Here is a 22,686-nt window from a genome sequence, read left to right on the forward strand (position 1 = left end):
TGGGCAAAACTGTTCTTTTCAGAGATCGGATCTGAACTGTTCACTCCCCGAAATGAACTAGCTCTTTTTCATGACTCACGACTCATTCACAATAGAAAATAAGTGGAAGGCACATTGCCCTTTAAACTTGGTTTATTCCAGTATTATACTTGTATTTTGATCTTATTTGATCCTATTTTGAAGTAACACAGATGATGAGTAAGAATTTTGTATTGTTTATTGAAATTTCCAAAATATGACGAAGTTTTTGATTATTGATTTATTTTGCACTATCGTGGTTTTTTGGGTGATCGGCAAATGTTGTAACTTGAGATTTACATTAATAATATATTTGGCTATAATGTATTAAAATTTCATTAACCTCGTACAAATACATTGCAAGCCATATATTTTTAAAGTGAACGTTTCCTTCCGAAGACGCCTAAAATCGCAAAATCCGTACCAGATTAAGAAAAAAAAAATATAAATTTGACTGTAAGACTAAAGTGCTGCATATAGCCTCACGCAGAATAAAACAAGGAAAATATTGGTGTATCACATTTTGCGATACGTTTATCGGTTCGCTCGTAATTAAAGCGTAAATTCGAGTGTCCATAATAAAAATCCTATACTATGAGGAGTCGTCAGGAACCTAACCTGGTTTAAACAAATAAAAATAAAATAAAAACAAATGATGTATACATAACATAATAATGTAATATACATCACAGTATTACTACGAAGAAGTATATCCAGTAGAGACGAACTCTGATGCAGAGGCGCTGACTTACTGTGTGAGCTAAGACTGCAGAGACCAGAGTGACACCTGAGTTACTTTGCTCAACACTCAGGCTAGAGTCGAGAACGATGGGATGAGCGTTGAGCTGGGGAGTTCCGAGGGTGGGGAGAGCGGTGAACGGCCACCAGTCACCAGCTCCGAGACAAATCGTCCGTTCTCTTGCGAGCAGGTTGTTGCAAGTAGTTCTTATGTTCTCCGCTAGGAGGCTCTCTGTCCTGTTGCTCGCATCAACTGCCCAGAGGGCGTGCGACTGAAACGATCGCCGACGGAGTGCGATGCTAAGTTAAGCTGCGCCAGACACTGCAAGCGGCAGAGGAAGCACAGAGACGGCACGGCATATGTGAAACACAAAATCCAATGGGGCACTGCACAATGCAGGCAGCCAAGATAGCAGCAGGGCAGAGGCCGGCGCTGGCTGTGTTGTGTGGCGTGCAGTGTGCTCTGACCAGCAGGGGCCCCGCTGATACGCTCAGTCAGTCTTCCCCCCCCCCCCCCCCTCTCTCTCTCTCTCTCTTTCTCTCTTTCTGCTGTGGGAAACGTTTGGAACTACCGTTCTTTATTTCTGAACCACTGATTGTTCACTCCTTTGAAAGATTCAACTCTATGAATCAGTTCACTCATGTGAAGTAACTTTAATTAATGACTACGCATACATTTTAACTACTAAATTTGCGATACTAGTCAGTAGCGTGCTGTAACTATAGTGCCCGCCACTCGCCTCAGTCATTTGTATACATACCACACACATCCGTGCTATCACACGCACTTACCATTTACCTATGTCTGTAGTCAATGACTTTGACTCCTACATTAGGATATTTTATGGTATGTATGGCTGCTGCCCCCGGCTGTTAATGATATATTTTTTTCTTATTTTTTATGTATCACCAGGTCTGTTACAGATTTTGCTTCGGCTAAATTAACTTTTTCGGTTACATCACTGTTATATTTCATTTGCAACAGATTTGAAGATGGCAGTAGCAGAAACTAGTAATAGTGGATTGTAATATATGTGTGGTCAAGATGCATCCTTAAAAACAAGGTGCGGCAATCCGATCGCAGACTTCACGTCTTCGATTGCTAGACATTTAATTATAAGAAACTGAACAAAGGGTGACGTGTTCTTCATAAATATCCAGTGTGCCGCTGCCTTGTAATAGAATAAACAAGTTATAGCAGAAAAACAGCGCAACGCGACGAAAGGAATACGGGGTCTGCTGCATGGGTTGACGAGTCATTTCCGTGTCAGTTCCCACAGCTGCTATCATGGAGACGAGTGGGAGCTGCACAGGCGTTGCCTTACTGCTGGATGTGATGGGGCGTGCTACATGTGGACAGGTCGACTGGGGCTCTGTTTCCTCTGTGCAGGTACCTGGCTGCGACGCAGTTCGAAGCGACCAGCGCCCGCAAAGCCTTCCCGTGCTTCGACGAGCCGGCTCTCAAGGCCACATTCAGTATGGTCATTTACCCTCCTCAGAACTACAGTGCGCTCTTCAACATGGACCCCATTCCGGCTCCCGCAACAACAACAACAACAACAACCACGCCGACGCCGACGCCGCAAAAGACTACGGATGATTCGCTTCCACTGCGCAGCTGGCCTGCACCAAGGTACGAACGTCCCAGGAGGCAATAGTCTCAACACAAATAACATATCCTGCTGGCCTCTACAACTGAGGCACCAAGAAGGATAGGAAACGACGAAATTTTACTTATTGTGTGTATACATACACTATTATACAAGCAGATTTGCAGATAACAAACTAATTTCAACTAGGAATATTACCACAGCTCCCCCCCCCCCCCCCCCTGTTGCAAGCATGTCCGGAGTTATGGTGAGGATGTCGGTCGATCACGACTCACTCGCGACTTCAGGTAACCCCAAAGCCAATAATCGCACAGACGGAGGTCTGGTGACCTGTGAGTGGCGGCTGAGCACACGATCATCACTAAACGACGCGCGCAAGAATACAGCTTCACTAAAAGCGCTTTTTCAGGTAATGTGAACATGCTACGACTGCTGGCGCATCTGATTCTCTCTCTCATTAGTGCTCCTTTTATACACGATTGTCAAGCGCTGTCACTGACGTTTTGCTGTCCAGCGCCATATGTCGGACATTTGGTTCTAATAAAACCTCATCTCATTCCAAGCATGTGTGTCAATTTTTGCCTCTCTATTATTCCGTGGTTTATTAAGTTTTCAAATTTATACTGACTTTTTGATCACCCGGCATATAGCGTGATACTGGTTGTCGTTCGCAATGGATGAGACTGTGGCGGCCAGGGCGACACACGAAAAATGTGCGCATCGAGGCAGGTAAGGACAGCAAGGGAGACTTGTGGCCTTCTGTCGTCTTGTTGAAAGATGCCGTCTGCACCTACATCTATAGTCTGCAAACCACCTTGAGGTGCGTGACAGAGGGTACGTCCCATTCTAGCAGTTCTTAGGGCTTCTTCCTGTCCCATTCACATGATTGTTTCAATGCCTAAACAGTAATTATTGTAGTCTTATCCTCGTGATCCCTGTGTAAGCGATAAGTAGGGGGTTGTAGTATGTCCCTAGAGCAGTCGTTTAAAGCCAGCTCTGGAGACTATGTTGATAGACTTTCTCACGACAGTTTACGTCTATCTTCAAGTGTCTTCCAGTTTAGTTCCTTCATTATCTCTGTGACACTCTCCCACAGATTAAACGAACCTGTGATCATTCGTCCTGTCCCATACGCTTGAGCAATATGCAATATGCTAGAACTGGTCACACATGTGATTTGTAAGCAGTCTACCACCACCTTTACCCACAAATGAACCTATGAAATCATTCCATTTCACATCCCCACAAAGCGTTACGCCCAGGTATGTGTATGAGTTGGCCGATTCCAACAGTGAATCATTAATACACTCCTGGAAATGGAAAAAAGAACACATTGACACCGGTGTGTCAGACCCACCATACTTGCTCCGGACACTGCGACAGGGCTGTACAAGCAATGATCACACGCACGGCACAGCGGACACACCAGGAACCGCGGTGTTGGCCGTCGAATGGCGCTAGCTGCGCAGCATTTGTGCACCGCCGCCGTCAGTGTCAGCCAGTTTGCCGTGGCATACGGAGCTCCATCGCAGTCTTTAACACTGGTAGCATGCCGCGACAGCGTGGACGTGAACCGTATGTGCAGTTGACGGACTTTGAGCGAGGCCGTATAGTGGGCATGCGGGAGGCCGGGTGGACGTACCGCCGAATTGCTCAACACGTGGGGCGTGAGGTCTCCACAGTACATCGATGTTGTCGCCAGTGGTCGGCGGAAGGTGCACGTGCCCGTCGACCTGGGACCGGACGGCAGCGACGCACGGATGCACGCCAAGACCGTAGGATTCTACGCAGTGCCGTAGGGGACCGCACCGCCACTTCCCAGCAAATTAGGGACACTGTTGCTCCTGGGGTATCGGCGAGGACCATTCGCAACCGTCTCCATGAAGCTGGGCTACGGTCCCGCACACCGTTAGGCCGTCTTCCGCTCACGCCCCAACATCGTGCAGCCCGCCTCCAGTGGTGTCGCGACAGGCGTGAATGGAGGGAAGAATGGAGACGTGTCGTCTTCAGCGATGAGAGTCGCTTCTGCCTTGGTGCCAATGATGGTCGTATGCGTGTTCGGCGCCGTGCAGGTGAGCGCCACAATCAGGACTGCATACGACCGAGGCACACAGAGGCAACACCCGGCATCATGGTGTGGGGAGCGATCTCCTACACTGGCCGTACACCTCTGGTGATCGTCGAGGTGACACTGAATAGTGCACGGTACATCCAAACCGTCATCGAACCCATCGTTCTACCATTCCTAGACCGGAAAGGGAACTTGCTGTTCCAACAGGACAATGCACGTCCGCATGTATCCCGCGCCACCCAACGTGCTCTAGAAGGTGTAAGTCATCTACCCTGTGCAGCAAGATCTCCGGATCTGTCCCCCATTGAGCATGTTTGGGACTGGATGAAGCGTCGTCTCACGCGGTCTGCACGTCCAGCACGAACGCTGGTCCAACTGAGGCGCCAGGTGGAAATGGCATGGCAAGCCGTTCCACAGGACTACATCCAGCATCTCTACGATCGTCTCCATGGGAGAATAGCAGCCTGCATTGCTGCGAAAGGTGGATATACACTGTACTAGTGCCGACATTGTGCATGCTCTGTTGCCTGTGTCTATGTGCCTGTGGTTCTGTCAGTGTGATCATGTGATGTATCTGACCCCAGGAATGTGTCAATAAAGTTTCCCCTTCCTGGGACAATGAATTCACGGTGTTCTTATTTCAATTTCCAGGAGTGTACTTTGGTAATCATTGTTGCCACTACCGTGTTACGGTCACTGGTACCAGTTTCGATGTGCACATCCTCAAAGAGGTCATTTCTGTTTCTTACTATTAGATCCAATATATTTCTGTTTTTAGTAGGGCTTCTAACTATCTGTTCTATGTAGTTTTCAGAGAGGGCATTTCGTAAAGTTCCGCAGGATGACTTATCACGTCCACCACTAAGAAAACTGTAATTTTCCCAATTGACTGTTGTCTGGTAAAGTCTCCAGTGACGGTTACAGTAAGACTGGCGCGCTTCCGTAGAAGTGGGCTGAGGAGTAAAGTTTTCAGTTACATAAGGGGACGAGTCTGGTGGGCGACAGAAGAATCTAATTATCGGTCTGTGCCAACCCCCGATACCGAGTCTCGCCCCAACAACCTTACATGCAGCTTCAATTTCAATCTCGGTGGATTTGAGTTTTTCGTGTAAAGAGACAAGTACACCACATCAATTTCCCATTCGCCTATCCTTTCGAGATATACCCGAATTTTCCCCCGAAATCTCACCGCTCTCCATTTCAGCCGTGGCAGTCTCGAAGGCAGGGGCAAGCCGCCGGCCATAACAGGTCAGAAATGTAACGGCCGCTTTCCAAATTACCGGCTGTGCGAACGAGAGGTGACCGTGTCGCGTACCCGACGGCACCACACAGCGTCACGTTATCCTACACCTTCGTGGGACTGGCACATTAACCTGGATTCGGCAACGTCTGTTCTCGGAAGTCCTTTCTGTGACCACCCCGTCCTCTATTTCTCCCCCAGGGTGGAAGTTGTGTACCCCAGCTGCTTGTGTTTAGTGTTAAGTGGGAGAACGTTTTCGAAATGTTTGTGAAATGTGGCACCGAACTGGAACTCGTGTACCACCGCACTACTCACCTCGGCGCGGTCTGCAGTGGAGAGGGTGCAGACGAGACAGTGGCAGCTCCCAGATACCTTCGCTACGGCCTCGAGGCTGGGACGAGCGGCCGCTCCCCTCCCCCCCCCCCCCCCCCCCCCCTCCGGCCAGCGCAGGACCGCTGCTGGGCGAGCTGCGGAACGCCCTGTCGCAGGCTCCAACTGTGCTCCACATACAGCATCCCGGATGGCGCCCGAGTGTCACAGGCCCGCGGTTGTAGACCTGTGACGCTAACACGGGACTTTAGTACAAAAAGGCTACCTGTTTTTAGGTTACTTGCGTGGGCTTCGCTGCCTCGTGACGCTTACGATAAGCATTTCCGCATCAGCCGCTGTGAAAAGGCTTCTACATACTTCCACTTAGGTGCCGCCGTCTCAACTGTTTAGACGTCTCATCGAGCCGGCTCGCCTCGCCTCGCCACGTCGTGACGGCTGTGTCGTAATTTGTAAGGCGTAACGTGCGCCCTCGCCTGCGCCTGGCACTAAACTGTACGTTTCTGACCTAATACGGTACGTGCGCGACCACACATATGAAAAACAGCCTAAACACCGTACGTAGGCCGGTCGGCTCGCTCGCCGTCGTCATTAATCTGCTAGGCAGATACTATCCAGAGCAAAGCGAATCCCAGAGCGGCAGAAGCAGCTCGGTAACTAGCACAGTTGTCTGGGAAAGTCTGCAACAATACGTTAGCGACCTACGGAATTTGCCAACATTAACTCTCTCCTCAGAGCTCCACACCCGGATTCGTCTGAAAAGAGAGCAAGGCGACACTCCCGCGTGTTTTGTCGTCGTCGGATGCACCACTTTCTGCGGCAGTGCAGAGGGAAACGGCGACCGATACCGCCACGCCGACAGCCCGCGGTGCTCGACGCCTGCGCGGACACTCATCTCACTGCGAACGGACCCGTGACCTCAGCCGACTCGACGCGCAGACCACACGTGTCTCCTCCCGGGCTCCAGTCGGGTACGGCATTCCTCGACCGGTCGATTCTGTGTTTGTAACATTATCACGAAGCGATAAACTGCATTTCCCATAGGACACAATCCTGCCTCTGTCAAATTCCGACATACTGATGGACTATGTAACCTGGAAAAGACATTTGGTGAAGTTATCTGCTATGAGATGTTCCACAGTGCTGAAGAAAGCAAGTGTAAAATACATTCCGAGACAAAAAAAAGAAAAAGACGCACCACAAAGGAATTATCCAAATTGTACAGAATTCAGTAGATGTGATGTACATAAACAGTGAAACAAATTATTACAGTTTTAGAAAAATTTGATGATGTATACGGCGCATAGAGATAGGCAATAAAGCGTCGGTCCACCTCTGACCGTTATGCGAGTATTTATTTGGCTCGGAGTAGACTAGTAGAGTCGTTGGACCTTCTCCTGAGGGATATCGTGACAAATTCAGTCCACGTGGCATGTCAGATCGTCAAAATCCTCTACTTATTGGAGAGCCCTGCCTATACAGCTATCAGCTCGGGAGAGATCCGACGCTGCGTTTTGTCGCCTTTCATGCAAACCATCCTAAGTTTATATTTCAGCAAGACAACGTGAGTTTCTAATGCTTCTCTTCGTGCTTGCCAAATCATAACTTGGCCTGAGGCGGTGTTTGGCAAGCACGAATACGAGCAGTAGAAACCCTAACCGTTTTCGGATCGGAGTTATGTTGCTGAAATGTAGGAAAAGGAAGGGCAACAAAACAGGGAGCGGGATCCCGCAGTCCACAACCGGAAGGATCCTCCTATGAAAACCATTGCCACCCCAGACCGTCACTCCCGGTTTCCGGGCTGTACAGTGGGTAACAGTTAGGTCAGTACCCCACTGCCATCTGGGGTGTCTCCAGACATGTCTTCCCTGGTCATCAGTGCTTCGAAGTGCGACTTATCAGCGAATACAATTCTACTCCAGCCAATGAGATTAAAGGCCGAAAACGTTTTTTGGAAAATTGGTGGTAATGTACTGTGGGACCAAACTTCTGAGGTCATCGATCCCTAGGCTTACACACTACTTAACCTAACTGAAACAAACTTACGCTACGGACAACACACACACCCATGCCCGAGTGAGGTCTGGAGCCTCCGACGGGAGGAGTCCGAGCGAACTGTGACAAGGCGCCCCTGACCGCGCGGCTAATCCGCGTTGCAGAGGACGTTTCTGAAGACGCCCCTGACAGTGGTGAGATACTAAATTGACTGTAGACCGCCTTACGACCCGACAGCCAGGTTGTGATGGTCTTGGGTGCCATTCCTTTTCGTAGGAGAACTCTGTTGGTTGTCATCAGCAGCAGTCTTACAGCACAACTGTACGACGCTGCGTTTTGTCGCCTTTCATGCAAACCAGCCTAAGTTTACATTTCAGCAAGACCACGTGAGTTTCTAATGCTTCTCTTCGTGCTTGCCAAATCATAACTTGGCCAGCAAGGTCGCCGGATCTCTCCCCAATTAACCACTCTTGGAGCTTTACTGGCAGGATCCTCCAAGCATCTCGGGGTTTTTGACGATCCTCAGGGGATATCCGACAAGTATATCCGTCATTGCCAAACCGAGTAACTGCTTACATAACGGCTATTCACTTCCTCAGTTTGTGAAACTTCTCTTCAATAAATCATCTAATCTTTCTGACACTGTAATCATTTGTATGTCTGTGCATGACCTTCACATCTACCAACGAATGGCGCCATTATAGGTCGCCGCGAAAGTCTAAAGTGCGTCAGAACCCCAGTATGATGAAAGTTATGGTGATTCTCGTGTGCGACTGTGATGGTGTTATCCTAACGCATTACGTTCCTCCAAGTCAGATCGTCAGTGCACAGTATTACTATTCGTTTTTGGAGCATCACCTGCGACCAGCTTTGCGAAAGAAGCGGCGAGACTTTCTGCGCAACCCATCCATCATTTTGCATGACAATGCGCGGGTGCTGTTCGGTCAATGGCAGTGGGACGTACTGTACCAGCCACCATACTCCTTGGACTTAAGTCCTTGTGGTTTGATTCCAAAGATGAAGGAACTACTTCGTGGCATTCGCTTCAGAACTGTTCCAGAGATTCTGCAGGCAGTAGACAGCTCCATTCGCACCATAAACAGAACGGGCTCTGCTAACGGTATACTACGCCTTCCACAGCGGTGGCAACGTGTTCTACACAACGCTCATGACTACTTTGGAGGACAGTAACAGGTGCAAACATTTAACTCTTTTGTATCAGTTGTGAATAAATAGTTGCCACTGTGTAAGTTCTGACCCTCGTACAAATTCTTGTCCGCCCCGAAAGCTGAGTTGTCATCGCAACGGAGTGTCATGCAAAGAGGCGCGGTTACGATTCGCGGATGGGTCGGAGATTTTCTCCGCTCAGGGACTGTTGTGTTGTCTTCATCATCATTACCATCATCATCTCATCCACCAGAGTCGTGACTGGAACGTCATCCGGCTCCGCCTTAACTTAACTCTGCCAAATTCGACCATAGCAATGCCCACCCAGCGAAGACCTCGGGACAAAAGCACAACCAAAAGAAGAAGAGGAGAATGTACGAAGTCTTGCAGGTGGTACTATAAGAACGAAGTAACTGTTATTAGAAATTGTCATTACGAACAGGAAGCAAAAATCTAAATTAATGGTCGGGGAGAAGGATGTGCTCTCTTCCTCTTATATGCAATATTTACATTCAGGAAGCTACAGACCAAGTGAGCGAAACTACTGTGGACTGGATCAGAATGAATGGGTAGAAGATAGGCTTGTTGCATTACACAAATGATATATATGCAAAATAAAATCTAGAGGAGCTAAAAACTAAATTGATGGTGTGCAGTACAGGTGAAGTATGTTAACCTTTAAGAACAAGAAATGCAATTGAGGAGCTAGAAATCACAGAGAAGATTACGTATTTGGGAAGCAGGATCGCATGGGATTGTAGAAGCCGAAACGAAATTGTGAGAAGAATATAGCAGGCCAAAATTGCTTTCACTTTGTGAAAGTGTTTACTTACAAGCAAGAACGTCGACCTGGAAATAAGGAATGAGATCACGAAAGCATTTGGCCATACTCAAACAATAGGAAAACAAGAGGTAACACGCCTGGAAGCCGTGCAGATTCAGCGCGACAGAAGGATGTTGAACATCAGCTGGAGAGATAAAGTTACTGATTGGGAGGTGCTGAGAAGAGTACAGGAAACCATATGTCTGCGGAGGCACATCCAGACAAGAAGAGGCAAACTCCTAGGTGACATGTGAAAACAGAACAACATCACTGTAACAATAGTAGAAGAAGCTTTTGCTTTTTTCCTTCTTACAACAGGTATAACACGATCTTCTCATGACCGCACACCACTGAAATGCGATTTCTGGATAAGTAAACCGCCACGTAATGCGGGGTAGTTATAATTAAACTTTCCCTATATAACACATTATAAAACCGATGCTGATCATCGTACGACTATCAAACTTGTTAGCGTCAATGTCCAGAGTATGGGATGCACGATATGCATGCGTCGCAGCACCACCGTCCAGTTCCAACTTGGCCACGATGTGCCGTGATCAGTCTTCGTGACTCATAATCTCACACACCTGACCAGTCGCACTGCACTTGTTGATGTGTCGGCATGAGCCTGGACAAAAGGAGCAGGGCGTTATTGGCGAAGCTCTGTTATCAAAACAACAGTAATGCTGCAGCTGCTCTTCGAGAATATCGCCGGCTGAAAGAATTACGACAGAGCTCGATGAAGAAATTCGAATCAACTGGAAAACTGGGCGTCGGTCCGGGAAGACGCCGACACACCACAGGTGGTCGATGAAATCGCTGTTGCCACGGCAGATAATGCTGCGCGGAGTTCCCGATCGCCAGGCAGTGCGCGTGCTGTGTCACGACAGTAGAACACACCGTGGTACACTGCACGGAAAGCGCTTCGAACCATTCTCAAATGGAATCAGTACAAGATCCATAACGTACGGCAGCTTGTACCACAGGACGCAAAGCGACGTGTTGACTCCGCTCTCTACTTTCTCGCAAGGATTGAAGTTGTTGAAGGCTGGCCCTGGACAGGCGATGCTCATTTTCCTCTGAACACGTAGAATTGATGAGTGTGAAGATCTTCTCCTCCAGTCACTGTGCACGATGTTCCTCTGTGCGGTGAACGTGTCACTGTATGGTGTGGTTTCACGGCTACATTCGTCACTGGCCGATTCTTTTTTGAACAGGTTACCGCTCGATGATCAAAGATGTGCAGTCTGGCCGGCGTAACTGCGACGTGCTTCGCCAGCGTGTTATGCCCTGCAGTAGAGAGACGCATTGAACACCATAATTTTCGTGCAATATGGGGTCCCAACGCACATCGCACTTGAAGTTCGCCTCCTTCTCCGAAACGCACGTGGAAACGATCGAATTATCAACTGATCGTTTGCAAATGCTTGGCCGGCACGATCACCTGCTCTCACGCCCTGTGATTTCAGGTTGTGGGGCTACCTGGAGGACACGGCTTACTAGGGGAACATTCACACAGGTAGCAAGCATATCTACAGGTTTGCTTGGCCCTGCTGTGCAGAATGCGATCCTGCGCTTTTCTGTAGCAGAAATGGTGAAACGCCCCTTAGAAAAATTATACATGACTGTACTTAAACTGACACACAATATTTTTAGCACAACGCAATCTGACTTCCAAAATTCCCTACAAAAGAATGGCCCGGACTAACATTAATCTATACCTTTCACAAATCACTTACCTCTGAAAAATCTTTTTTACTCGAACTACTGCAATACAGCGAGCGCCACTACTGCCAGCTAACTAAAAGAATCAAACTACGGAAGGCACTAACTACTGATAGGTATAGTTACAAATGAAAGATTTTAATAGAGAACAAACAGTGTATTTACCTTAATAGTCAAAATATATATGGTAGTTCATGACATCCAGTCTTACAAATTACAAAACTCCGCCATTTCTCTCCTCACATCCACCACTGCTGGCGGCTCGCCTCCAACTGCGCAACGCTACGCGCTGTTAGCATCCAGCTGCCGCTGCCCAACACTACAATGGCAGACAACAATGCAAACCAGCCACAGACTGCACACGGCACAGCCAGTGATTTTTATACAGAGCGCTACGTGGCCGCGGCGTTACCAATAAAAAAACCTAAACAGCCTACTTACAATGGTATTACGTACTGTAGCAGCACATTAAAAGTGTTTTAATTGAATCGATTCAGCATTATTTCTCTACCCCATGTCTTTGACCTTAACGCTACGAAGTTTGGTGCTTGTACGGTAACTAGTTTCCGTGCTATAACGTTTTAAACAGCGAAGCTTTAATTATAACCATCCACGTAGAGAGAGGCCTCATTGACACTCGTTAGGCGTGTCAGTCCCCGAACTGCGAACCACTGGCAAAACGCAGCGTCTATTAGACCTCATGTCTGTTGCATGTCGCCGCTTTATATGACCTGGACTGTGTAAGGATTCCCTTTCTTTCTTTCAGTCGAATTTAGACGTTGCTTTTTCTTGGGCCTTTGAAACTAGCTTTGGAGACACCTCTATTTACACTCATTTCAACAGAAAATGCTTTCATTTGTTAAATAACTCTCATAAGTGCTATGCATGTGTTGTATTTGTTGTACAAGATTTTGATACGGTCGTGTTCTCTTTCCCGTTGAGTTAGAACCTTAAATGCAGCTGAGTGAGTGATCGAATCGAATGACTCCTCAAAACCTATTACGACAAGGCAAAGAGGTAGATGTTACGCATTTGTTTTACTATTATTGTTTCATGCGCAGTGAGGATGTGGTAGGAATGAAGATTGTGTTTAACGTCCCGTCCACATCGAGGTCATTTGAGGCGGAGCACATGCTCGGATGGTGGCAAGGATGGGGGGGGGGGGGGGGGCGAAATCGGCCGTGCCCTGTCAAACGAACCGTCCCAGTATTTTTTGCCTGGAGTGATTTAGGGTAAGCACGAAAATCCGAAGTGTGGACGGCCTTACGCTGGTTTGAACTATCGTCCTCCCGAATGCGAGTTCAGTGTGTTAACCACTGCGCCACATCACTCGGTGTGAGGATAAGGTCGAGCGTACTAAATCCTGTGCAGAGCCCAGATTCGAGCCCGGTCGAGTGTAGCGCTCATTCCGGCAGTCGTTGTTTAAGTATCAGGACTGTTTTGGCTTCATTACAGATACACGGTAATGTTTCGCTGTGTAAATAACTGGAAAATGTTGAAGCTAAATGATTTATAGATTTCTCATCTGTCAGTTTCAAAATATCGACGCCGAGCTCCACACTGACAGGAGTAGTTCCTTTTATCGAACTTGTCTAGAGCATTTTTGACTCTTTAGGGGAATATTGCTGCAATTCTAGAGACAGGAGCATCGAATTCGCGTGGGACTAAAATATCATCATCGATTTTCCTGTGCAAGTTATTATAAAAATTTCCCATATAGTGGAATATATTTTCCTTATCCGCAATTCGGGCTCGATCTGTTTCTATTTAACGCTATCTACAGTTCAAACACCTCGATAATGTTTTAAGCTGCATGCTTTGTAGATCACAGATTTTAAGATCTCGCCTGAGTTGTCAACACTTATGTGTGTAGGTGAGTGTATGTGTCTCTGTGCGTGTGTGTGTGTGAGAGAGAGGGAGAGAGGGGAGAGAGAGAGAGAGAGAGAGAGAGAGAGAGACGCGGAGTTTTTGTCAAGCTCATTTTCTCTCAAGTTTTGGCACGCATCTGGAATTTCTTTCTTGCAACGTGTAGCTAGAGTCAGCCCAAACGCATCCTGCTCATCACGTTTTTCATGCGATGCCAAGAGTCGACGGAAAGCCTGCGTTTGTTTCACGCCAGTCTCTCTCTCTCTCTCTCTCTCTCTCTCTCACACACACACACACACACACACACACAAAATGATTTTGCAAGTGTAATTTCACGTTCCCACTCGACAGAGTGCTACCACATTAGTGTAGTGCGATCGATATTGATTTTGCCGGTACGAATTAAAAGGCACAGTGGAAGATGAAGAACAGCCGGTAGGCTACCCCAGCAGCGACTGAGCAGCGCTGCACGCCGGGGCGGTGCTGGCGCTGCTGTGCTGTCCCTGTCAGTACGTAGCCTACACACCGGACTAATCTGGCAGCGCTCTGTTCCGATTTTAAAATCACTTTGTTTGAAACGCGAAACAAACCCACGCATTCAGTCGACATTTCGCGTCGCACGAAACAATTGACGATAACAATTTGTTTGAAGTGGCGACAACTGCGCATTGTAGAAAAGAAATTGCAAGTTCCTACTGTAACACCTGGCGACCTGTAGGAGGGACACCCAATGTCACAATTACAAAGCTAGTGTTTCGTAAACACTCTCGGCTGAAGAACGAAAATGTGGGACTGTGAAACAAAAGTAAAGGGGTAAAATAAAAAAATTGAAACGTTTATTCTCGAATTACTGCGTAATTCGAATAAATGCATTATGCACTAAGTGCAGCTATTGTGAACGTGTCCTAGGTCACTTGCGGCGGCAGCTGCCGTAGCAAACCGGACGCCGGTGTACTTTGGGACGACGAATCCGATGTCGACGTACCTGGTAGCGTTCGTAGTGTACCACGAGGAGACGTTCGGCGCGCTGGAGAGGAAAGCCACCGAGACGGAGGGTCCGATCCGCGTGTGGTCCCGGGCGGAGCTGGGCGCGCAGCGCGGCTTCGCGCTCCAGGTGGCCGCCGCCGCGCTGGCCGCGTACGGCCGCCTCTTCCCGGACTACTTCCAGCACATGAACACCAAGATGGACCAGGTCGCCATCCCGGACTTCAGCGCCGGCGCCATGGAGAACTGGGGGCTCGTCACCTACAGGTAGGCCGGCTCCGTGCCTGTGCCCAGAACTGGCTGCAGGTACGCGCTTTCTCGAGACACGTCGGGCTGGTCGGTATCCAGTCTAACCACCGTACTCGGGAAGCCTGACCGCATTTGTGTCGAATGCTCGGTCCGAGTACATTGCCGATTACGAGGCAATCGGACACTTACTAGAAGAGGTCCCTGGCAGTGAAATTCACTTTTCGTAATCTTCTATGTGGTGGTGTAGGTTTAGGCTCCAAGTATTACACCCTGAGGCAGTGGCCCGTAGTTTGCGAATAACTGACAAAAAAAATTCGAAATTTTGTTTGATGCTCTACTGTTTTAAAATAGTAGCGTTTCACCGAGTCGTTGCGTAGTGTAACGGTTGCAGCACTAGCGCTATATTTTTAAATCGATATCAAAATGACCTTGATAAGTATTATTATTCAGTTAACTGGTTTAATTGTATTTCCTTATTTCTGTTCCATTACTGCATCATTTAATTAGCATTATTTAGTTGCTCTCATTTTTAATTCCCATCAATCTTTTTCCAGTGGGAATATCTGCGCATCTCAAGTTAAATACGTAAATATTTTTATTTATCTATTATAGTATTTAGATAATTAATAAATAAAATAAAATAAACAATAGTTAAACATTTGAAAATGTCAATCTACTGCCTGTATAACAAAGAAGAAATAATCTATTTATCTGTGCAGCAGTGTGAAAACGTAATTTTCATTATAACATAACATTTTCTTGGATGGTAATGTCATACAACGATTTAAAACACAAATGCTTAATGTGCACTGCAAAAAATAACGCACACGAAGAGTTAAATAAATGAAGGGATTATAAGTACAACGAATTGCAAACAAAACGAGAAATACACTCCTGGAAATGGAAAAAAGAACACATTGACACCGATGTGTCAGACCCACCATACTTGCTCCGGACACTGCGAGAGGGCTGTACAAGCAATGATCACACGCACGGCACAGCGGACACACCAGGAACCGCGGTGTTGGCCGTCGAATGGCGCTAGCTGCGCAGCATTCTTGCACCGCCGCCGTCAGTGTCAGCCAGTTTGCCGTGGCATACGGAGCTCCATCGCAGTCTTTAACACTGGTAGCATGCCGCGACAGCGTGGACGCGAACCGTATGTGCAGTTGACGGACTTTGAGCGAGGGCGTATAGTGGGCATGCGGGAGTCCGGGTGGACGTACCGCCGAATTGCTCAACACGTGGGGCGTGAGGTCTCCACAGTACATCGATATTGTCGCCAGTGGTCGGCGGAAGGTGCACATGCCCGTCGACCTGGGACCGGACCGCAGCGACGCACGGATGCACGCCAAGACCGTAGGATCCTACGCAGTGCCGTAGGGGACCGCACCGCCACTTCCCAGCAAATTAGGGACACTGTTGCTCCTGGGGTATCGGCGAGGACCATTCGCAACCGTCTCCATGAAGCTGGGCTACGGTCCCGCACACCGTTAGGCCGTCTTCCGCTCACGCCCCAACATCGTGCAGCCCGCCTCCAGTGGTGTCGCGACAGGCGTGAATGGAGGGACGAATGGAGACGTGTCGTCTTCAGCGATGAGAGTCGCTTCTGCCTTGGTGCCAATGATGGTCGTATGCGTGTTTGGCGCCGTGCAGGTGAACGCCACAATCAGGACTGCATACGACCGAGGCACACAGGGCCAACACCCGGCATCATGGTGTGGGGAGCGATCTCCTACACTGGCCGTACACCTCTGGTGATCGTTGAGGGGACACTGAATAGTGTACGGTACATCCAAACCGTCATCGAACCCATCGTTCTACCATTCCTAGACCGGCAAGGGAACTTGCTGTTCCAACAGGACAATGCACGTCCGCATGTATCCCGTGCCACCCAACGTGCTCTAGAAGGTGTAAGTCAACTGCTCTGGCCAGCAATATCTCCGGATCTGTCCCCCATTGAGCATGTTTGGGACTGGATGAAGCGTCGTCTCACGCGGTCTGCACGTCCAGCACGAACGCTGGTCCAACTGAGGCGCCAGGTGGAAATGGCATGGCAAGCCGTTCCACAGGACTACATCCAGCATCTCTACGATCGTCTCCATGGGAGAATAGCAGCCTGCATTGCTGCGAAAGGTGGATATACACTGTACTAGTGCCGACATTGTGCACGCTCTGTTGCCTGTGTCTATGTGCCTGTGGTTCTGTCAGTGTGATCATGTGATGTATCTGACCCCAGGAATGTGTCAATAAAGTTTCCCCTTCCTGGGACAATGAATTCACGGTGTTCTTATTTCAATTTCCAGGAGTGTATAAGTAATGAATTCAGGCAACATGGACGAAAATATAGGATGATGAAACGGAAGAAACTAAATCGATGTTAATACAATTCAATAATTAAAATCACATACCCAAAGATCCCCACAGGGAATTAAAAATGAGAGCAACTGAAAAAATTAATGTCGTGATTAAAATGATGTGGCAAGGGAATAGAATTAAAATAATACTTTTATTCCAATTACCTAAATAAATTACTTAAGTCATTTCGATAAAGATTTAAAAATATAAAATTTGAAACCACTTAACGAGGTTCGGACCCACAAGCTCTCGGATATGATACGAGTACTATAATCATTACGCTAAGCAAACAACTTGTAATACTCTACTACTTTAAAGCTCTAGAACATCACGCAAAATTCCGAAATTTTTTTGCTCATTTACTCGCAAACGATGACCCACGATGGTGAACGGTTGAACGGTGTAGTACCTGGTACCCTGACCTACACCACTGTTAGACGGGCGCTCCCGCCACTCTCTCGTTGTTAGTGTATCAACAGTAACCCTCACTCGCGAGGCGCTTTAAGGACTCGATCTCCCGTGTGTAAAACGGTTTCATATGTGTGACGACTTGGCAGATAGTTAACGTGTTACTCCTTTACGGTTGAGACATGAAACCTTAATTATGTTTTAAGTTTGTCAGATGTCCGTAAGTTCAAAAAATGGTTCATATGGCTCTGAGCACTACGGGACTTAACAGCTGTGGTGATCAGTCCCCTAGAGCTTAGAACTACTTAAACCTAACTAACCTAAGGACATCACACACATCCATGCCCGAAGCAGGATTCGAACCTGCGACCGTAGCAGTCGCACGGTTCCGAACTGCGCGCATAGAACCGCGAAACCACCGCGGCCGGCGGTCCATAACTGCTCTCATTATCAAACAGTGGAAGAGTACAGACTCGGTAATTTTTACTCAATTTTAAGAAAAGCTCGTTTTTCGTGTATCCCAGTTTTTATGACATCGTGACTCCTGAAGTACAAGAAGGGGGTCAGGGGCGGAAAAAACATGTGAACACCAAAAACACAACACATTACTGTGCCCAGCTGGACTTGAGAACAGCTTTCAGTCGTCCCTTAATAGATAAATACAGGTACCGTGTAGGGTCTCCTTGCGAAGCAGTGGCAATTTCAGGTGACCATGATGGAGATGGGTGTCAACTGCGCGCCCTTCTCACCAAAGTATTCCGCAAAGACGCAGTAACGTCGAGATATGGCCTCTGCGGAGGCCAGGGTAGGCGCTGCGATTGATCCTCGTACTCAGTAAACGATGAGGCTCATGCGACCAGGGGCCCTGTCGTACCGTGCGACGGGGCCTCAGCAGCCGAAATGCTGACACAGTCCTTTCGCAGTAGTGTGACTTTGCAGGGTGATCACACGAAAGTGTGGTAACCCGTGTCATCACCGAACCCCCGCCTCGTTCCACCGCTGCGGGACGGTGTGAAACGAGACTCGCCCGACCACACGAGTGTCTTCCGCTGATATGTAGTTCAGGTTCTTTCGCTCGTGCTGTGGGAAAAATTTTCATCAGTGACGAGTTCAGCCCGACTTGCAGTTTGCTGCATGTATCTAACATCGTTGCGTATTTTGCACTGACAGAATGCGTGAGTTCTGCAGTGATTTTTGCAGGCGTCGCTACAATCCTCCTCAGTGATCTTGCGTCATCACCACTCGGCTCCCACCTCACCTGCTTTTTGTCATATCGGATGATGTTTTTCCACTTTCCCTGTTTGCGGTGTAAATCTTCGGTATCGTGCCTCGTGGAACACTACACACGTCGCCTACCTTGGCTACGGAAGCACCCAACAATTCGCCCACGTTCGAATGCACTGAGCTCCAGCATAATGCACGCACAACTTCACGAACTGGATACGTATTCCAATACGCCCCATGGTACACTCTATAAATAGCGCAACACACAAACTATCACAAAAACTGAAAAACATACTGATCAAAAATTATACATATGAAACAATATATTCTATAAAGAAACAGCATGATACTAGAAGAAGAATTGAAAGGTAAAAGTCTTCCCTAAGATGCTCAGTTGTTATCGGATAACATTACCAACCTCAACTGCCGGCCGGAGTGACCGTTCGGTACTGGGGGCTACCGCCTGGCACCGCGCAACCGCTACGGTCTCAGGTTCGAATCCTGCCTCGGGCATGGATGTTTTTGATGTCCTTAGGTTAGTTAGGTTTAAGTAATTCGAATTTCTAGGGGACTGATGACCTCAGAAGTTAAGTCCCATAGTGCTCAGAGCCATTTGAACCAATACGTAATAATTAAAATGCCGTGAAACACAATTACCATTACAAAAAAGTTTTGAAGGTGTAGACAAACAATTTTGTTATCATTTTTAACTGGCATGATGATGTACATCTCGTTTATCCCTTGGACAAACTAACATTATTATAACAATGGTTATACGCTTCCGCATAAACACTGACATCAAAGATACCCGGTTGCGTAATGTTAAACAAAGCACCCACAATTTGGCGAGGGAAGTCAGAAGTACATCGTTCTTGATTTACGTAAAACATTACGTTAAAACGAAGGAGTCAAAAATGTAAGAAACAGTGATAGTACGAAAAATGCCACTAAGTAACAATTCAAATGCCATGAAACAATATTCATTACAACAACAAAAAAGTTTTGAGGGTATACTAACAATTTTGTTATCATATTTAACGACGCTATGATGTACATATCATTCGTCCCATTTGGACAAGCTAACACTTTTTATAACACCGGTTCTGCGTTTCCACATCAGCACTGGATCAGAATCCATACATACATTCACAGTAATAAAATCGCCAAGCAACCGGTTTTGAATACCAATAAAAATAATTTGATTTTACATAACTTATAGTAGCAGTGGGACCCATATGAAATAAAAGCAGACTTAAAAATAGCTATAGTTCTGCAGTGGAAGAGATGTGTTTCAAAGTAGCAGGTATGAACAAGTGCTCGTGTCTCTTAAGGTGTGCATTTTAGAGCCCATATTTCACTGGACATTTTTCACTCGTCTGTCAAACTTTCTTCTGTGTAAATCGTTAATAACTGCGAGACTAATAGTGCGTAGATTGTGGTTGAGCCGACAACCAACAGATCACGACTGATTTCCTTTGCCTTCGATGTCATCCTATCAGAGTAGGCGCACGCGCGTGGTTGTTAGGAATTAGCATTGTTTAAAGTTACAAACTGGTGTGGCAGGGACCCGCGTTTGGCTAGGACGCAGGTTTGGCTATCATTCTGAAGAGCTACTGGGACCCAATGCGAGACAATAATAGTGTTCACCGGAATGTGAGTGAAAACAGGTATAAAACTGAAAATGTCAGAGTAATGAAAGATGTTGCCTCGTACGGCTCGCGAAAAAGCTCGGAATTATAGCGAATACGAGGCAGAGCAAAGCTCGTGTCGAAAGGGATCCAAACAGCCTAAAAGGTCCAGTGGCGAGTCAATGCGAACACAAGGGCAGCGTGGAAAAGGAAACGAAAAAACTGCGCGTAGAGATTACGTAGCTGGCCCATCAGACATACAGCGCCAGAAACAGTTCAAACTTGCGATTTATCTAATCTGTGTAACGGTTTTATTAAATAAACAAACACCGTCTGCAAGACCCGAGGTGTCGGACAGGCTAGCGTGCTATCCTCAGCCCTGAGATACAGCTTATCTAGTCTGTGTAACGGTTTTATTAAATAAAAAACACTGTCTGGAAGACCCGAGGTGACGGTACGCTGCTCTCGCGGCCGATGTCAGCAGAGCAGCCGCTCACGAGGGCTGAGTGCGACTCACATGTTGACCCGTCCGTATGCTAGCCATAATCTGGGTGATCTGACGGGAACCAGGGTTACCACTGCGGTAGGCCATTCATTAAAAAGATCGGTAATGAAATTAAATACGAATACGAAGCACTTTTGACAATTTTACCCAGACGTTTTCACGAAAAATGTACGCTGTGGAAGCGAACTCATCACACAGAATTTGTGTTTCCTGTGTTGGTCAGTATTACCACGCCTCAAAATGTGCAGTAGCTTCTTTCAACAGACAGTATAATAAATGTGGTGTGCCGGGTGATTATAATCAATCTTAAGGTCTTACAAGTGCTGCACAGTGGGCTGTACACCTTTCAGGTTGCTGGAACGTCGCACGTCGTGTTCATTAATCGGTGTGCTCAAGAAGTATGCTGAAAAAATAACAGTCCACTTTCTGGCACCAGGTGAAAATATGGCGCTGTAAGCTGTCACAAGGTGAAATGTTTCCTGTTTTAGTGCCAGTATACATTTCTTTTTTGACGTGACTATCGTTGCGTGCCTCAGCGATACAGATAGCCGTACCTTAGGTGCAACCACAACAGAGGGGTATCTGTTGAGAGGCCAGACAAACGTGTGGTTCCTGAAGAGGGGCAGCAGCCTTTTCAGTAGTTGCAGGGGCAACAGTCTGGATGATTGACTGATCTGGCCTTGTAACAATAACCAAAACGGCCTTGCTGTGCTGGTACTGCGAACGGCTGAAAGCAAGGGGAAACTAAGGCCGTAATTTTTCCCGAGGGCATGCAGCTTTACTGTATGATTAAATGATGATAGCGTCCTCTTGGGTAAAATATTCCGGAGGTAAAATAGTCCCCCATTCGCATCTCTGGGCGGGGACTACTCAAGAGGATGTCGTTATCAGGAGAAAGAAAACTGGCGTTCTAGGTATCGGAGCATGGAATGTCAGATCCCTTAATCGAGCAGGTAGGTTAAAAAATTTTAAAAGGGACATGGATAGGTTAAAGTTAGATATAGTGGGAATTAGTGAACTTCGGTGACAGGAGGAACAAGATTTTTGATCAGGTGAATATAGGGTTATAAATACAAAATCAAATAGGGGTAATGCAGGAGTAGGTTTAATAATGAATAGGAAAATAGGAATGTGGGTAAGCTACTACAAACAGCATAGTGAACGCATTACTGTGGCCAAGGTAGATACGAAGCCCACACCTACTACAGTAGGACAAGTTTATATGCCAACTAGCTCTGCAGATGACGAAGAAATTGAAGAAATGTATGATCAAATAAAAGAAATTATTCAGATAGTGAAGGGTGACGAAAATTTAATAGTCATGGGTGACTGGAATTTGGTAATAGGAAAAGGGAGAGAAGGAAACGTAGTAGGTGAATATGGACTGGGGCAAAGAAATGAAAGAGGAAGCCACATGATAGAATTTTGCACAGAGCACAACTTAATCATAGCTAACACTTGGTTCAAGAATCATAAAAGAAGGGTGTATACATGGAAGAAGCCTGGAGATACTGACAGGTTTCAGATAGATTATATAATGGTAAGACACAGATTTAGGAACCAGGTTTTAAATTGTAAGACATTTCCAGGGGCAGATGTGGACTCTGACCACAATCTGTTGGTTATGACCTGTAGATTAAAAGTAAAGAAACTGCAAAAAGGTGGGAATTTAAGGAGATGGGACCTGGATAAGCTAAAAGAACCAGTGGTTGTACAGAGTTTCAGGGAGAGCATAAGGGAGCAATTGACA

General features: G+C 47.1%; 1 protein-coding gene across 1 annotated transcript in view; it reads left to right on the plus strand.

The window, feature by feature from the left end:
* LOC126266850 (aminopeptidase N-like) overlaps positions 1-22,686 on the plus strand; it is a 191,788-nt gene that overhangs the window by 59,470 nt on the left and 109,632 nt on the right. Inside the window, exons 4-5 of the mRNA XM_049971451.1 lie at positions 2,147-2,389; positions 14,490-14,831. Coding sequence (XP_049827408.1) covers positions 2,147-2,389; positions 14,490-14,831 — 585 coding nt within the window. The remainder of the gene's footprint in view (positions 1-2,146; positions 2,390-14,489; positions 14,832-22,686) is intronic.

This window comes from Schistocerca gregaria, chromosome 4 (assembly GCF_023897955.1).
Source record: "Schistocerca gregaria isolate iqSchGreg1 chromosome 4, iqSchGreg1.2, whole genome shotgun sequence".
Lineage (NCBI taxonomy): Eukaryota > Metazoa > Arthropoda > Insecta > Orthoptera > Acrididae > Schistocerca > Schistocerca gregaria.